The sequence below is a fragment of the Caloenas nicobarica genome, chromosome 12, assembly GCF_036013445.1.
Source record: "Caloenas nicobarica isolate bCalNic1 chromosome 12, bCalNic1.hap1, whole genome shotgun sequence".
Taxonomy (NCBI): Eukaryota; Metazoa; Chordata; class Aves; order Columbiformes; family Columbidae; genus Caloenas; species Caloenas nicobarica.
The window spans coordinates 22,394,629-22,409,870 of record NC_088256.1 but is presented as its reverse complement, the minus strand read 5'-3'; the positions used below and the strand labels follow the sequence as shown (position 1 = coordinate 22,409,870).

Genomic DNA, 15,242 nt, shown 5'->3' with positions numbered 1-15,242 from the left:
TGCCCCACGGCAGTCCTCGTTCGGGCAGCACTCTGTGCCCTGCGGCAGTCCTCGCTCGGGCGGCACTCTCTGCCCCATGGCAGTCCTCGTTTGGGCGGCACTCTGTGCCCCGCGGCAGTCCTCGTTCGGGCGGCACTCTGTGCCCCGTGGCAGTCCTCGCTCGGGCGGCACTCTCTGCCGAGGGACACAAACCGCCCAGGGGAGCTGGGTGGGCTGGCGCAGGACGGCTCTGTGCCGGGGTGATGCTGGAGGATGCAGCTCCCATAAGGGTTGCCAGAGGTGAGGGCAGGGTCTGGAACAGGCTGGGGGTCACTCTGAAACTCGCACCCGCTCAAGGCTGCAGGGCGGCATTGGAGAAACTGTCACCTCCCCGTGCGCCCCCGTCAGCGTGGGTAATTGCAAACACAGCGGGCGCACGGCGCTCCCCTGCCACCTCCTGCGTGCCAGCAGCTCTGCGGAGCCGCGCCAGAGCCCTGCTCGCCCAGGAAGGGCCGTGTGAAGCTGTGCCGGCGCCCGGAGCCCCTCGCTGCTCGTGCCGGGCGGCAGCTCCGCAGCGAGAGAGGTACTGACCCGCGGGCACTGACGCAGGGTACGGACCCACAGGCACTGACCCACAAGTACTGAGCTGTGGGTACACGGCTCTCGAGCAGAGCACGCTCCAGCTGCAGACCAAGTCATCCTCACCCCTGAAGGGCTGCCCAAGAGAAAAACAGCCTGAAGGACACTTTAATACCGTCATCTCAACATTTGCAGACTGTTGCCCTCTTGACTTAAGTGCTCCATAAACAAAGAGGAAAATAGGCTTGACCTTGTCCCCACAACTCCTTCCCATGACTATGTGCTGGCCCTGTTGTTAATGCAGACAGATAACGAAGAGCGGGTTTTCTCTCAGTCCTCGGCACGTCCCTATGCTCAGAACACATATGTCAGCTGCAAAACCTGCTGCAGAACCCGCCGGCGAGCAGACTTCACCCCGTGCCCAGCAGGCAGAGCTGCGGCTGTGCCACGGGGCATCGGCACACGCAGTGGGCAGGGGGTGCTGAGGGGCAGGGTGCTGATCCAGTGTCGTTTCTCAGACCCTGTATTTATTAAACGTCAAAGACTCCAGATGGGCTGGGCTGAATCCAAACCCCAAGTGTTCTCCAAAACGTCTCAATTTCTGAGCTGGTTCAGGGCCAGCCCCATTTCAAGCTGCTGCTGAGTAACGTGGAACCTGGACTTCTTGATAGCAAACAAAGGAAAAATAATCTTCTCTGCTCAACATGTGCAGGATTTGCTTTTTATAGTTTGTTTCTTTAAAAGTTTGGTCCATCTGAAATACTCGTTAGATGCTTTATTTAAATATTTCATAACAAAAGCCCTACGACTGTAATCAAGTTTGGACTGCTGGCCTCTGCTGCTCCTCCTCCCTCCCACTCTAACACACGCTTATCAATGGAAAGTATTTTATTCTTAGCAGCACTGAATTAATAAAGGGGAGAAAAGGGGAAGAAGCGAGAAGTATCTCCTGATCACCGGTCGGAACAAGCACTCCTGGCTCAGGATGGAGACAGTGCTGGAATCAGGCCAGGAGAGAACCCAAAGAATTCAGGAAAAGGTTTTGGAGCCTCTTATGATTGAAAAATCAGACTAAAAGTCACGGTACAGACTGTCTCGTGCCAGCAGCTGAAAGTCAGCATCAGATGGGGAAGTTTCTAAAAGCATGAAGTTAAAATGTAGTACAACAACTGTCTACCTTTTAAAAACAAAAACCAAAACAAAACAAAAAAACTGAATTCAAGCATAGTAATAGAAAACACATCTGCTCAAATTTAAACCAAACAATCCATCAAGCCTTACCTTGGTGAATCCTATTTGTTCCTTTCGAAAATTTTCCAAAGGTTTGATCAGCAAATCACTAGCGTTTTGTACCTACGGTGCAAAGAAAGAGACAGTTTAATTACAGGACACAGATTCATTTTCTCCTAAATGGGGCTGAACAGGGCTAGATGCCAAGAATTCTGAGATTTTAATGTCTCCGACTTGCAAATTTATTCTCCGTCTGTAGGTGAAGTCACTTAACCCATCCGTATCCACTTTTCCCCATCTGGAACACACAACCGCAGTCACGGCACAGGAGGCTCTGGGACACGCTGTGACAGCTGGGTGTCCCCAGGCTGCCACCAGCCCTGTGCCCCGGGACAGTCCTGTCAGCGACCGCACCTGCGGCCAAGGCCGTTCTAAGAGACCCGCTGTCCCCACGGGACACGGGAAGGTGGAGAACCCGTCCCCTGCCCGCCCGCGGACCCGCGCAGGGGACCCGGTGGCACTGGCCCGGCCACCAGCCTGGCACGAGCTCCCGCTGCCGCACGAGGCGGAGGGACACGCAGCCAAGCAGCACATTCCTGGCACGCTGTGAGCGCTCTCCACCGAGCCCAGCCTCCGTGTTTTTCCTGGAATTCGGGGTGGACGGGGAAGCGGGGCTGGTGCTGCAGCCGCAGCGGGAGCACGTGGCTCTGTGGGAGCTGTGCCGCGGGGGACCTGCCTGCTTGTACTGGCAAAAAGTAACCTAAAAATACATTTTGCCTCTTATTCTTCAATCCTGTTTCAACACAAACCCGGGCTGTTACTGCTCAGACACACGTGGCTCTGCAGAGCAGCCCTACTGCGGCGGGCAGGGACAGCCTGGCACGGCGGGGTTGGGACACCGTGGGACAACCTCTCCCCCCCAGCACATCCCTGTGCTGCTCAGGGCCCACGGTCATGGTACAATGCACAATATTGCCAGTGCTACCAGCTTCCCTCCCATGGGAAGCTTCACACCAACGTACGTGGTGCTGTTTGGCTGTGAATTAGCATTAAGCACCGCGACGAGGCTGTAATTATCAGAGCACAGTGCAGGTCATCTTACCATCATGGACCTCTCCAGCTCTACCTCCTGGAGCAGCTCTGCAAACTCCTTAAAGGACTCCGCTGTAAAGAAGAGGGGAGGCTGGTCAGCGGAGCTGGGATGTGGCACGGGGGGACGGGACAAGCCGCAGTACCCGAACCCAGCTGCGCCCCCAGCATCGCCTTCTAAACGCTTGCCAAAAACCGGAGAAGAGGTGGTGCCTTTTGGCAGGAACCGAGTGAGGCAAGGCCATCAGGGGTATTTATTTACGCACTGGAGGGGAGCACCTGCTGCCGGGAGCAACGAGGCAGATAACACCTTGGGAAGGGAAGATGATGTTAATTAGCTTCATCAGAATTGTGCTGCAAAGCCGGTAAGGCAGGCGGCAGGGGAGCGGTAACGAGGGGAAGGGGCAGCTGATGGCACCGGGGAGCGCAGTGCGACGGGCTCTGCGGGCAGGACGGGGCTGCCTGTCCTGCCTGGACGCTGCCGGCAGCACCAGAACGGCCCCGGCGCCTCTGCCCGGGCTGGGAGGAGCTGGAGGCTCTTCACAGGGCCAGGGCAAGCCTGTAAAACGAAAACAGCCCAGAATGACAAAGATTACGCTCAGCAACAAGAAGCACAAGGTCCGTGTACCTAAAGAAGAAAGGCAGCAGGCACAGAAACGGTCACAGACATTGACACCCCATTGACAGCCCCACTCTCTGCCCACCAAAGGGAATACGGGACGGCAGAAAACCCTCCCACCAGGAGATCCCCTGCAGCACCGAAACCAGGAGACGGCACCAGGCTGGGTCCTGCGGGAGGCGTGGGCCAGGGCTGGGCAAACACCTGCCCACGCGCACGGTGGCTGCGAGCCCAGCGCCCGCGGGAATCGCCCCGGGCACGCGGGAACCGCCCGGCGGTTTGCTGGGAAGGGTTCCCACGGTGCCACTTGTCACCCTCCCCTGCTCGGCACGGTGCTGGGGACGGGTCCCACAGCCCTGTGCCCACCCTCACGCTGCCGGCTGTAACCCCCAGCGCGGCTCTGTAAAACCTGCACAGCTCTTGCACGACTCTGGAGGCACTGGAGCGCTGCTGGGCCATGTAAGCACTGCCTGAGAAGGAAGCAAAGCACCTCGGAATGCCGGGCTGCTGGCAGAGCCCCGAGCAGGGTGGCACACACGGCTCAACACACCCGGCTTGGTGGGGAACAGACCAGGGCTACAGCGAGGCACATACAGCAACAGCTCATCCCACGTATCGGATGCTCTGCCTGCAAACCGAGGGCCCTGTGCCCTCACCCACAGGCAGTACCTCAGCAGAAATGCCCGTCCTTCTGCTAAACACCAGCCGGAACGCTGCCGCACTGCCCGCACAAGCTGCCGGGGCAGAGGCTTCAGTCTGCAGTTGCTGAGACAGACACAAATGGGAGAAACCACAGCCTCGTGACACGGCCCCTCCGCTGGCATCATCAAAACACAACCGTCCTGATGAGTCAGGAGCTTCTGAGCTCTTCCCGAGCAAGGGCTTGGGAGCCGGCACAGGCAACATCCTCGTGGTTCATCACGCTGAGCCTCAGGGCTGACACACCGACTGTCACCGCGCTTACTCAGGACGATGTAAAACCTGAAGTGTGCACAGACACCAGCAGCCTAAGCCAAGAAAGGAATTATCGCAAGGAGAAAAATCCAGGCCTGAACTTACAAGGAAAATGTCAATGCCTAATATTTTCACTAGATTTATTTTCCCTTGCTCTGCAGGAAGACTCCAGGCACACATTTCCTGGCTGCAGCCGCAGGGCAAACCCCACCTTTGTCCTTGCACCACGAACACAGGGCTCAGCCTGCACCGCGCTGCCGAGCAGCCGTGTGGGGAGCAGCGGGGAGGACCCACATTGCTGGCCGGGGGACACTTCTGAGCCTGGCAGGGCAGAGCAGGGAGGCTGCCTGCAATCCTGCCTGCACCCCTGCCTGCACCCCTGTCCGCAGCCCCTGCCCACAATCCTGCCTGCACCCCTGTCCGCAGCCCCTGCCCACAATCCTGCCTGCATCCCTGTCCGCAGCCCCTGCCCACAATCCTGCCTGCATCCCTGTCCGCAATCCTGCCTGCACCCCTGCCTGCATCCCTGTCCGCAGCCCTGCCTGCACCGCTGCCTGCATCCCTGCCCACAATCCTGCCTGCATCCCTGCCCACAATCCTGCCTGCACCCCTGTCTGCAGCCCCTGCCCACAATCCCGCCTGCACCCCCGATCTGGGAACTGCCCGGGAGCGACTCGCTGGCTGCTGCCCGAAGCCAGGAACATCAGCTGCTTCAAACCAGAGGAGCTGGGGTTCCTGTGCCTGGGAGGGAGAACAGCCGTCGCACCGCATCGCTCCATCCCTCTCAAAGGAGCTGCTGGTTGGGGTGACGTCGGAGGGACCGCGGCAGCGTAACTGACGACATGCCCAGGGGAAGGTGCTGCTCATGACAGACAACATCAACCCAGCGCCTGCGTCCTGACTTGCCCTTGCAGCACCCAAAGCCCCACCTGACGCGCGGGGGTGTCAGCTCTCTGCCCACACAGAAAGAAAGAAGTGTGCCATTAGTTCTGTTTCCAGATCAAACACGGCCCCTGAGGTACGATAAGAAGTGCCTGTGGATGTTTCGCTTCGTTCCCATATCCTGCACATGGAATGAGCTCCCACGCAGATCTCTGGCACCCTTGGGAGACGCCAACACCCCGCTGCGGGGTGGGGAACCGGGAGCCTGGCAAAGCGGCTGCGGGAGGAACGTAGCACAGGCTGGGAAACTGGGGACCGCTTCTCCAAACAGCAAAACAGATATTCCCCAACAAAAACAAAAGTAGGGAAACACAATCATTTCACCACGGAGTGTTTCACATCTGCTGTGATCTCCTGTGCTCCTCCACCCATGATCCCACAGTCAACCTCGGCCATTTCCAGCCGTTCTCCTCTCCACAGCCCCACGGCACCGGCTCACGGCATCGGCTCACTGCCCGCAGGCTCCGCTCCCTCCCAGGACACAGGGGCTTTGTCCCCTCCGGCCGAGCAGGGACCCTCCTTTCCTTGACTGGCTCTTTGCTTCAGATCCCTCTGCTCCCAGGAGGAGCATTTACAAGGCAACGGTTTCCCCTCCCTAATTCAGATGTGTTTGGAAATTCAGCACCTCTACTGCTGTTACATTTGGAGGGTGACTCATTTCCAGCGGGTTTCACCTAGAGACTTTCCATAAAGGAAATCGGATTTTGAATGGCAAGTTGCAATCTGTTTCAAATTGCTTTAAATAAAACAACCCCAAGAACAGGCTTCACTTCCTTCCCCTTTTGGCCATGGCCGAGAGACCTGACATCAGCAACGTCACACTTGCCACTGCTCTTCAACAGCAGCCTCACAAACGCCTTCTGTTTTGTTCTTTTTTTCTGTGTTGGGCCCCCAGGAGCAGCCCGGGTGATGCCCTGTGCCCCCCGCCACGGGCACCCCCGGGTTTTGTGCCACGGGCAGGGTCACACGGCGGGGGGGGACTTGTCCCCCGCCCGCTGCCCCCGCAGCACCCGCGCCCTGCGCCGGCCGTTCGACAGCGCTGGCCGAGCCACGAGCAGGATTCATTTGAACGGCGCTGGCTTCAGGGCATTTAGGCCATTCGGTTTAGCGCCCCAGTGCAGCTGTGCCACCCGCACAGTTACGTGGGGCTGGCAGGGACGTAAAATGGCTTCAGGATGGCTGATCCCAAAACAGACGTAGGGAGCAGCACGATGCTGGTGCCGCAGGCTCCCAAGGCACAGACTGGCCGTTATTTTCCATACGACACATCCAGCAGTTCCTTTTTCCCAGCAGTTTGCAGCCTGGTCGCTTTTCCAGGGCAGTGTTGGTTTTGTAGGGCGTTTCCAGCAGAGCGAAGGCAGCTTCGGGAGCAGCGCCCGCCCGGCTGGGGACAGGCGGCTGGTGCCCCGTGCCACCGCGCTCCCGGTCCGGCCGCGGCACTGGCAGCGGGGCTGGCGGGGAAGCCAGACCGCGGCAGCACGGAGCAGGGCTGGAGCTGGGAAAACCAGCTCCCACCGATCATCCGCTGAACTGGGAATGTGAAACTCTACCCGTGAAAGCTCAGCTTTGTAAAATACACAACTGAATCACTAATTTTTTTTTTTCACTGCAAGTAACATGACGTGTACGCTGTGCAGTGACTGGCATGTGATGCTGTTTAAAAGCCATCAGTGCAGGCAAATTCCTAGAGAAGGAGAGGCCTTCTCATTATTGAAAGTTTGCATCAAAAACTTACCAATATTAATCTCATCATCCGTTAGTGTGTCACCAATAAAGTCGAACTGAAAGGACTGCAAAGTCTGGGAGAACTTCTGTACTGCCGATGAGTAACCTGGAAGAGGACAGAGCAACAAGGCTGTGTATTTTTGCATTTGTTATACAGAAGCAGCAAGTCTTAGAAATTTACCCTGAATGGAACAAAACTATAGGGAGGTGGTTAGAAAAACCCACAGGCATCACGAATTTCAGCACTTCAGAAAACATCACAGCGTTAATAACCACTAAAGGCTACAAAGAGCATTTGTTTTGTTTTCTTTTTCTTTCTCGGTGTTGTTGAAAATGCTTCTACGATACCGATGGATGCACCGAACCGCACAAACAGCCCGTCGATAGCCTCGTGTCCCACTGCGACGCGTTTGTCCTGCAGGAAAACACGCAGCTCCGCGGCAGCACCCGGCACAGCACAGAGCTGCGGTGGATGGGACAGACTCACACCAGCTGCCTCTTCCTGCACTAAGTTACACACTTTTTGGGAGGGTTAGTCTTCCTCCAACAGCGAACACCCAGGAGACAAAGAGAAGGAGGCTGAACCTGCGAATAGGATGTGGACAATAAAACAAAAGCAAAGGAATACTTTTAGACTTTGATTTACGTTGCTGTATTCCCTCATTTCAGACTCCGGCCCAGGCTGGGTTCCTGGGCGTGCACCAGAGACGGCACTTTCTGAAATTCAGGAAGCTGCAAGTGTGGGAGATGTGACGGCACAGACAGGAACGTGCAACCAGCTCCCAGCCCCGCTTTGCCAAGCCCGGACAGACTGCTGGACACAGCCATGCTGGGGGCATGGGCAGGCCTTTAAATTTGTCTGTGCAAATAAAAAAAATTAAAAAAAAAAAGACATGCACAATCACTTTTGCCATCAGTTGTTAAATCTGGAGGGAAATAACAGCCAAAAGCGAGGGGCAAATTAGGGAGGAATTATGTCTGCACGGTATAGGCTACCCCCTGCATTTCTAACCTGACAAAAACGGTGATCTGTGTGTATTTTTGTTCTTTTCCATTGCAGACCCAGTAACAAAGGAAGTTATCACCACGGCAGCAAACATGGGGTTTTCTGAAATGCTGCTACAAAGAGGAGAGAAAAATTTGACAACGCTGAACTGAATGCTGGGAAAAGAAATGAAGTGTCGGCGTGGGATCCCAGCGGGTCCCCAGGCCAGGGCACCCAGGGCCCCCGGGGCACACGGGGACAGCCAGGTCCCCGGCCTGGAAGCACCCACAGTCCCGCTTTCCCCTCAAAAGCCTCGTTGAGCAGTTTCCTCCGAGGGGTCAAACCTTTGCTCCTGAATGGGCAGATTCAGGCTTGAATGTCGCTTTTTAAGCACAGCTGCCGGGGGGCTGAGAGCGCGTAAATGGGTGAACTCCAGCACAGAACGATGCCATTGATTTGGTGGAAAACCTCGGCAAATAATTCACTCTCAGTCCCCGCAGCCTTCGCTCCGGGCTGGGGCCGCAGGCTCTCATTCAGCTGGCGCTCAGGGGAATCTTTGTTTGTCCCCCCGCAAACCGTCCTCGCCTTCCCTGGGTGCTGCTGACAGCCCCTGCCCGGCCCCTCCTCGTTCCTTGGCCACGACTATTAGTGGGTGACCTCCCATCAGCCCATTTAAATGCGCCCTGACCCAGCGCCGGCTCCAGAGCAGCCCCTCCACAAGCCAGCGGTACCCAAGGCGGCCCCGGCATCCCCCGTCCGGCACGGCGCTGGGTCCGCCACGGCTCCTCTGGCGCCGCGGGGCGTCCATCCCTCTGTCCGGTGTCCGTCAGACCGCGCTGGCGGTGCCGGGCAGGACGGGGTTTTGCAGGCACCGCGTTTCCACCGCGGTGTCAGCACGTTGTTCAGCCCGGCATTGGAGACACAGCCTTGGCCAGCTGCTTGCCTTTGGTTTTATAGACACAGGGGTAGGGCGACAGCAGAGAAGGGTTTGAAAAAGCCAAACACAATATATTTTAAACAGAAAAAAAATAAACTGTATAGCTGATTTAAGTTACATTTTTGTTTCAAAAGGTTGTCTGGCCTGAAAGTTTATTTGCCAGTTGTCTAGCTGAAGAAAATCCAGGTGGACGTGCTATAAACCACATCTCACATTAGCTTAATAGCGGAAAAAAGAATGAGTGCCCCTTAATTAGTTCAGCGCTGTTTGGTTTTGCTTGGGATGAATAATTTTTTCATTTTGGGGAGACATCCTCGTCCTCGCCTTCAGCAAAGCCGGTGCGGGATGCCCCGTCTGCCAGCAGTGACCACGGGCGCTCACCCCGCCGTGCCACCGCGCTGCCGGGGCCGACAGATCCCCGCCGTCCCTGTCCCACGCCAAGGTGACAGCCGCCCAGGGCATCCCTGGGGCAGCCGCCTGGTGCCGCGCACCGACCCCACCACAGCAAAACCGAAAACAGCCGTGGAAGACGCAGGGTTAGGGGAGGAGAGGCCGGTGCGGAGGGAGAGGCAGCACCGCGAGCGCCTGGCCTGGCTCCCGGGGCGCTTAATGGAAAGCAGACTGTACGGACCGGCGTGCCTGGTCCTCGCACACGTACGGAGCCCTGGCTGAACGCCGGCTGCTCACAGAGCTACAGACGCGCAGGACGGACAGCGTCGGGTGCCGTGGTGGTGTTATGCATGTATCATAACGATGGGGCGTTTATTGGGGAATTAACACGGGGTGACTCGCAGCTGCCCTGCTGCAGCAGAGCCCGACGGCACCGGCCACCGAGGGAACGGAGGATGCTCTTGCCCGGGGACTGTCCCCCTCCCTGCGGGGTCCTGTGTCCCCCCGGGGTCCCGCAGCCGGGACAGCACCAGGGCCCGATGTGGAGCACACAGCATCGTCATGTGCTGCTCAGAGACACTCGGCGAGAAGTCACCCCTTCCCTTGGTGGCACCCGAACAGTGGCACGGTGACACCAGGGGACAGGGATGGCGGGGGGGCTGGGGAGAATGGGCTGAGCTCCCACAGCATGAGCACTGCAAACCGAGGGGGGGCGCCCCGCAAACCAAGGGGGGGCGCCCCACAAACCGAGGGGGGGTGCCCCGCAAACCGAGGGGGGGCGCCGCTGCAAACCGAGGGGGGGCGCCCCGCAAACCGAGGGGGGACGCCCCGCAAACTGAGGGGGGACGCCGCCGCAAACCGAGGGGGGACGCCCCACAAACCGAGGGGGGGCGCCCCACAAACCGAGGGGGGATGCCCCACAAACCGAGGGGGGGCGCCCCGCAAACCGAGGGGGGGGCGCCCCGCAAACCGAGGGGGGGGCGCCCCGCAAACCGAGGGGGGATGCCCCACAAACCGAGGGGGGATGCCCCACAAACCGAGGGGGGATGCCCCACAAACCGAGGGGGGACGCCACCGCAAACACAGGCAAATCCCCCCACAGCCCCAGCCTGCTCTCGGTGCAGCTCAGCCTGTTTCCATGGAAACACACCAAAATGAATTCGATCAGGAAACCTCTAGGACTGCTCTTCCTCGCAGCATCCAGTAACTGATGCCAATGTCCGCAATTTGCAGTCACAATAATCTGCTCCCCTAGGAAAAACAAAGCCCCGTCTCTGCACAGAGCCCCATCTGAGCTGTGCCTGGAGGAGGGTGCAGCAGCTCCAGCCGCACCAGTCTCAGGAGGCACACAAAGAACTTTCTGGTTGTGTTTCTGTACGTATAAACACACCTCCAGAGACTGCAGCCATCAGCTCAAAGACCTGGCTGAGACTCTCATTTCAGCCTTTCACAGCAGCCGTAGGTAACCAAAGACTACGAACAAAAAATGTTGCTATCTTTGCAAAACCCATGGGCTTCTGAGAAAGCACGGATTGCGACCAGGAGGAGGTTGTGGTTCTGCTTTTTCTCCCCACTGCTTAGAATTTCAAACCGAAGGAAACCACTGCGGCAGGACAGAGCCCGCGGGGGACACAACCCCGAGCACCACCTCACGCTGCCACCGGGACGAGCGGATGTGCCCAGAGAGCGGGGCACAGGGATGCTGCTCGGGATGCCATGGACGTACATCTTCAATTAGCTTTGCACTCCTCAAAGGAGGGCCACGCTCATTTAAGATTCTATCTGTACGATTGCAACGGTTCCCTGTTGCCGAGAGAGGAAAACACTTCCCGAGTACCTGGAAATGGAAGTGGCAGTGACAACGCGCTGGTGACAGCTACAGGGGCCACCAGGAGCAACGTGCCCCAGGGACGTGGGCTGTAACAGAGATGCAGAGAGAAAGCAGTGTGAGTTTTAGAAACGAACCATTTTTAGAATGTTGAAAAACAACAAAACATCTCCTGAGCTGCTGGTTCCCGAAGGCGCAGGACAGAGGTACCTGCACAGAGCGACTCAGCAACGGGCTCCGCCATCCACAGGGAAAACCCCGAACGAGTCTGAGCTCTGGCAACGCAAATAAGCAGATCAAATGTACGGAGGAGCTCCATTTCTGTATTTTGCTTTTTTCTTCTCTAGCTTGAGAACAGAAATATCAAAACCAGCCACACACTTTTTTTTTCTTTCAATTAAACAAACAAAATACAATAGAAGTTCATTCTGTACTTCAATAAGAGCATTTTAAGCCAAGGGCAAATTTTAAGGTTAGGAACTGAACTCTGAAATGCAGTTTTTCAGGGGAATGTTGCGAGACCCTGGTGCACGGCAGCTGAGGACGCACCTCTGTTTATTTCTTCCCAACACTTGGTCACTATGGAACATTTTCTGCGTCCTCGTGGGGCTCTGAGTGACGGGACACACAGCCCATGAGAAACGCCGGCTTTCCCCCAGCGCACACGAGGGACGGCTGCGACCCCTGGGCGGCCGACAACACCTGGCTGAGCCCAGATGTGCCATCAGGAACGTGACGAGTCCTGACCCACAGAACGCTCCTCAATACTCTACAGCTGCTCAAACACAAACATTTGTTGATTTTTTTCAGACGAGGGAAAAAAAAAAACAAACAACCTTCCTGTCAGCCTCCTAGATTGTTCCAAATCTACACAAGCATCTTGCGAGGAAAACAGCACTCCTGCTACTCCATAAATGAGAGATGGTTACCGCTAGGTAATTAAACAATAACCCAGCGCTGCACGGACAGCACTGCGTGTTGACCCACGGCAAGGGGGCTGCGAGTGCCCTGGAGGCTTTGGGGGTGCTGCGGGGATTCAGAAACACCGACACACCTCACAAAGGCCATCTGCACACACCGACATGGGGTTTCCACTTGCCAGAAGTAAGCGGCCAGCATGAACTTCTAAAAATAACTTGCTATGTTTAGCTGTACTTCACAAACCTCTTGCAAAGGAATTTGCTGAATGTCTAATACCTCTGTTACACACTTATCACTTCTAATCAGCCCTTCCTTGACTGAGCCTTTCATAAACTGCAATTGCACTACTGCAGTCAATCCAGCACAGGCTCCATGGAGAAGAGCAGGGCTGTGGTTCAAGTACAAATACATTTTTCAGTAACCTCCCCTACCCAGAGACCTTTTGCTTTGCAAGCTGGTTATTCGACTGCTGTGCCAGTACCTAAACGTACAGCTCACCCTCTGTAACCCCCAGCTACTCGCTGTTTCCTGTCCTAAACCTCATCTTTCATCCTCATAAATTCTCCTCCTTGGTAAGTCCACAAACTCGTTTGACAGGATTATTTTCTTCATTTATTAATTTAAAAAAAAAAAAAGACCAACACAGCAATTCTTCCAATTTATCATATATTTTTCATGCTTGTTTTATCTCCCTTACCGACTGAAGGAAAACCGCTGTACCAAACCTGTCACACCACAGCAAAGCCGGCAAACCTCGTTACGCTGGATCGCAGCTCAAGGAAGGTGAATGCACAGCGAGGCTTTTCTGGCTGCCGCGAGCACAAGAGCCCGCGGTCGGCGCTCCAACCGCTCACAAGTTCGGCAACATTTCAGCTCAGAAAAAAACCCAAAAAACCAAACCAAAAACCGAGCAAGCAAGGTCGGAAGGACAGCAACATTTTGGGATGTATTGGTCTGTTTTGGAGAAATATGGTGATGCGGGTCACAGTTTTGGGGGAGAATGATATGCTCTTCCCCCACCTCTGATTAAGCGAACACTAATTATCCAGCACCACTTTTCTCCCTAGGCCTTCCTAGCGATCAATGCCGTTGGTCAGGAAGACGAGCAGGCAGCAAAGCCGCCGTTCTCCCAGTGACTCTGACTGGTTTGTACTGGTCTCCTGGAGAGCGGCACTTGAGGCCATATTTTTAATGTTTTTATAAAGGACAGCGTATGGATTCATTTTTTATGATGTTTGCCCTGGTGTGCAGCCCCGGGCAGCGCGGAGCCCCCAGCGCAGCCTGTGCCACAGAACCTCCGCGGGCACCAGCGCTTCACGCTCCTCGTGGTAAGCGAGAGGTAAAACTACGCTTTGAATACCCGAACTCCTCAAAGGACAATTTTCACCTCTGGTATTTTTCTAGCCTTTCAAACCAATCTCACAGCCCTGCAAAGCTGGAGGGGTTCCTCCAGCGAAACTGGAAAAAGAGATGAGGCAGACGGCCCCGAACGCGTGGCTAACTGAAATGGAAGTAAAAAAAACATTAGCAGCCTTGGAAATCGGCAAAAGTGTTGAAACGCACGCTAAGAAATAATGCAACTATAATTTGTCTCAATTGTGTATGTCATGACATCCATTCAGTATGTCAGAGGGGAAACGATCAAGTTTTGCCCACCAGTTTTGCCCCCCGGGTCACAGACAAGGCGCATTAGGAAAAGCTCCCCGGCCCCAGCGGAGCTTTTCCTAATGCACCCAGCCCAATCGAATGTTATTTCACCCCAAACTGTCACACCAGGTTGACACGGCCAGCTCGGCATCACGCCGCGCATCGCCAGCGCCAGGCTCAGCCTAACCGCTCACATGAGCTCTGACAGGAATTACCAGTTTTTGAGCAAATGCTCAAAGGGCCACAGACGCAGAGAAGATTCACCGAGGAGAAAACGCCGGCGCAGCCTCCTGGTCCCCCATGGACCAAAAACCGAGCACGGGGGCTTGGCTGCCGCTGCACCGGCATCAAGTCCAGACCACCTGGTGTCCAAATACACCCCCCCCAAAAAGCTGAGCCATAGAAAGCAAATGAATTTTCTCGTCCCTCGGGAGGAGCGACCTGTCGAGATGGGGCTGAGCAGCCCATCTCCCGGAGGCATCACCAGAACCGCACACGGAGCGGCCGCTCAGCCAGGACAGGCCAGAGCTGCACAAACCCTTGTGGTGCTTCGAGCGCCCGGAGCTCCTGGCCCCGCCAGCAGCCCAGCGAGCTCTTGGCACGGCGCTTTGGCGTAACCGCAGGAGAGGGTGTGCTCCAAGAGCCGCGGCTCCCTGCCGCACAAGCAGTACGAACGCAGGGAAAACAAACACGAAAACAACAGCCTGTTATCCGGGGCAGAGCGTTCGCAGTCCCCACAGAGACATCGCATGATCTGCGGAGCCCGAGGACGCGGCTCCTCGCCGCTCTCCCACAGCCGCCTTCCGCAGGGCAGGGCTGGGAGAGCCGGCGCCCGGCTGGCGGCTCAGCGGCACGGCCAGGGCACGGCCAGCGGCATGGCCAGCAGCATGGCCAGGGCACGGCCAGCGGCACGGCCAGCGGCACGGCCAGGGCACAGCCAGGGCACGGCCAGGGCACGGCCAGGGCACGGCCAGCGGCACGGCCAGGGCACGGCCAGGGCACGGCCAGCGGCACGGCCAGGGCACGGCCAGGGCACGGCCAGCGGCACGGCCAGCGGCACGGCCAGCGGCACGGCCAGGGCACGGCCAGGGCACGGCCAGCGGCACAGCCAGGGCACGGCCAGCGGCACGGCCAGGGCTCGCTCCCCGCACGCCATCAGTTCAGGGTTTCCTTCCATGGGGACAAGCGGCAGGAGCCAGACGAGTCACACGCGGTGCGAGGGGAAGAGCCGCCAGCAGCTCAGAGCGATGCGCAGCGGGACAGCGCGGGGGAACGCGCGTCCCTCCTGCTGCAGGGCCGGGAGAAGCTGCTGGCGCGGACACGGTGCAAACCCAGCACCCCTGGGTGGGCTTCCTGAGAGCCCCCCCGCCTTTGGGCACCTGTGCAGCCCCGCATCCCAGCAGGGCTCCGTGACCCC

General features: G+C 57.1%; 1 protein-coding gene across 1 annotated transcript in view; it reads right to left on the bottom strand.

Moving 5' to 3' along the window:
- OPHN1 (oligophrenin 1) overlaps nucleotides 1–15,242 on the bottom strand; it is a 55,711-nt gene that overhangs the window by 33,348 nt on the left and 7,121 nt on the right. The window contains exons 2-4 of the mRNA XM_065643083.1: nucleotides 7,128–7,223; nucleotides 2,891–2,952; nucleotides 1,840–1,911 (exon numbers count right to left, since the gene is read on the bottom strand). Of these exons, the coding sequence (XP_065499155.1) occupies nucleotides 1,840–1,911; nucleotides 2,891–2,952; nucleotides 7,128–7,223 (230 nt within the window). The remainder of the gene's footprint in view (nucleotides 1–1,839; nucleotides 1,912–2,890; nucleotides 2,953–7,127; nucleotides 7,224–15,242) is intronic.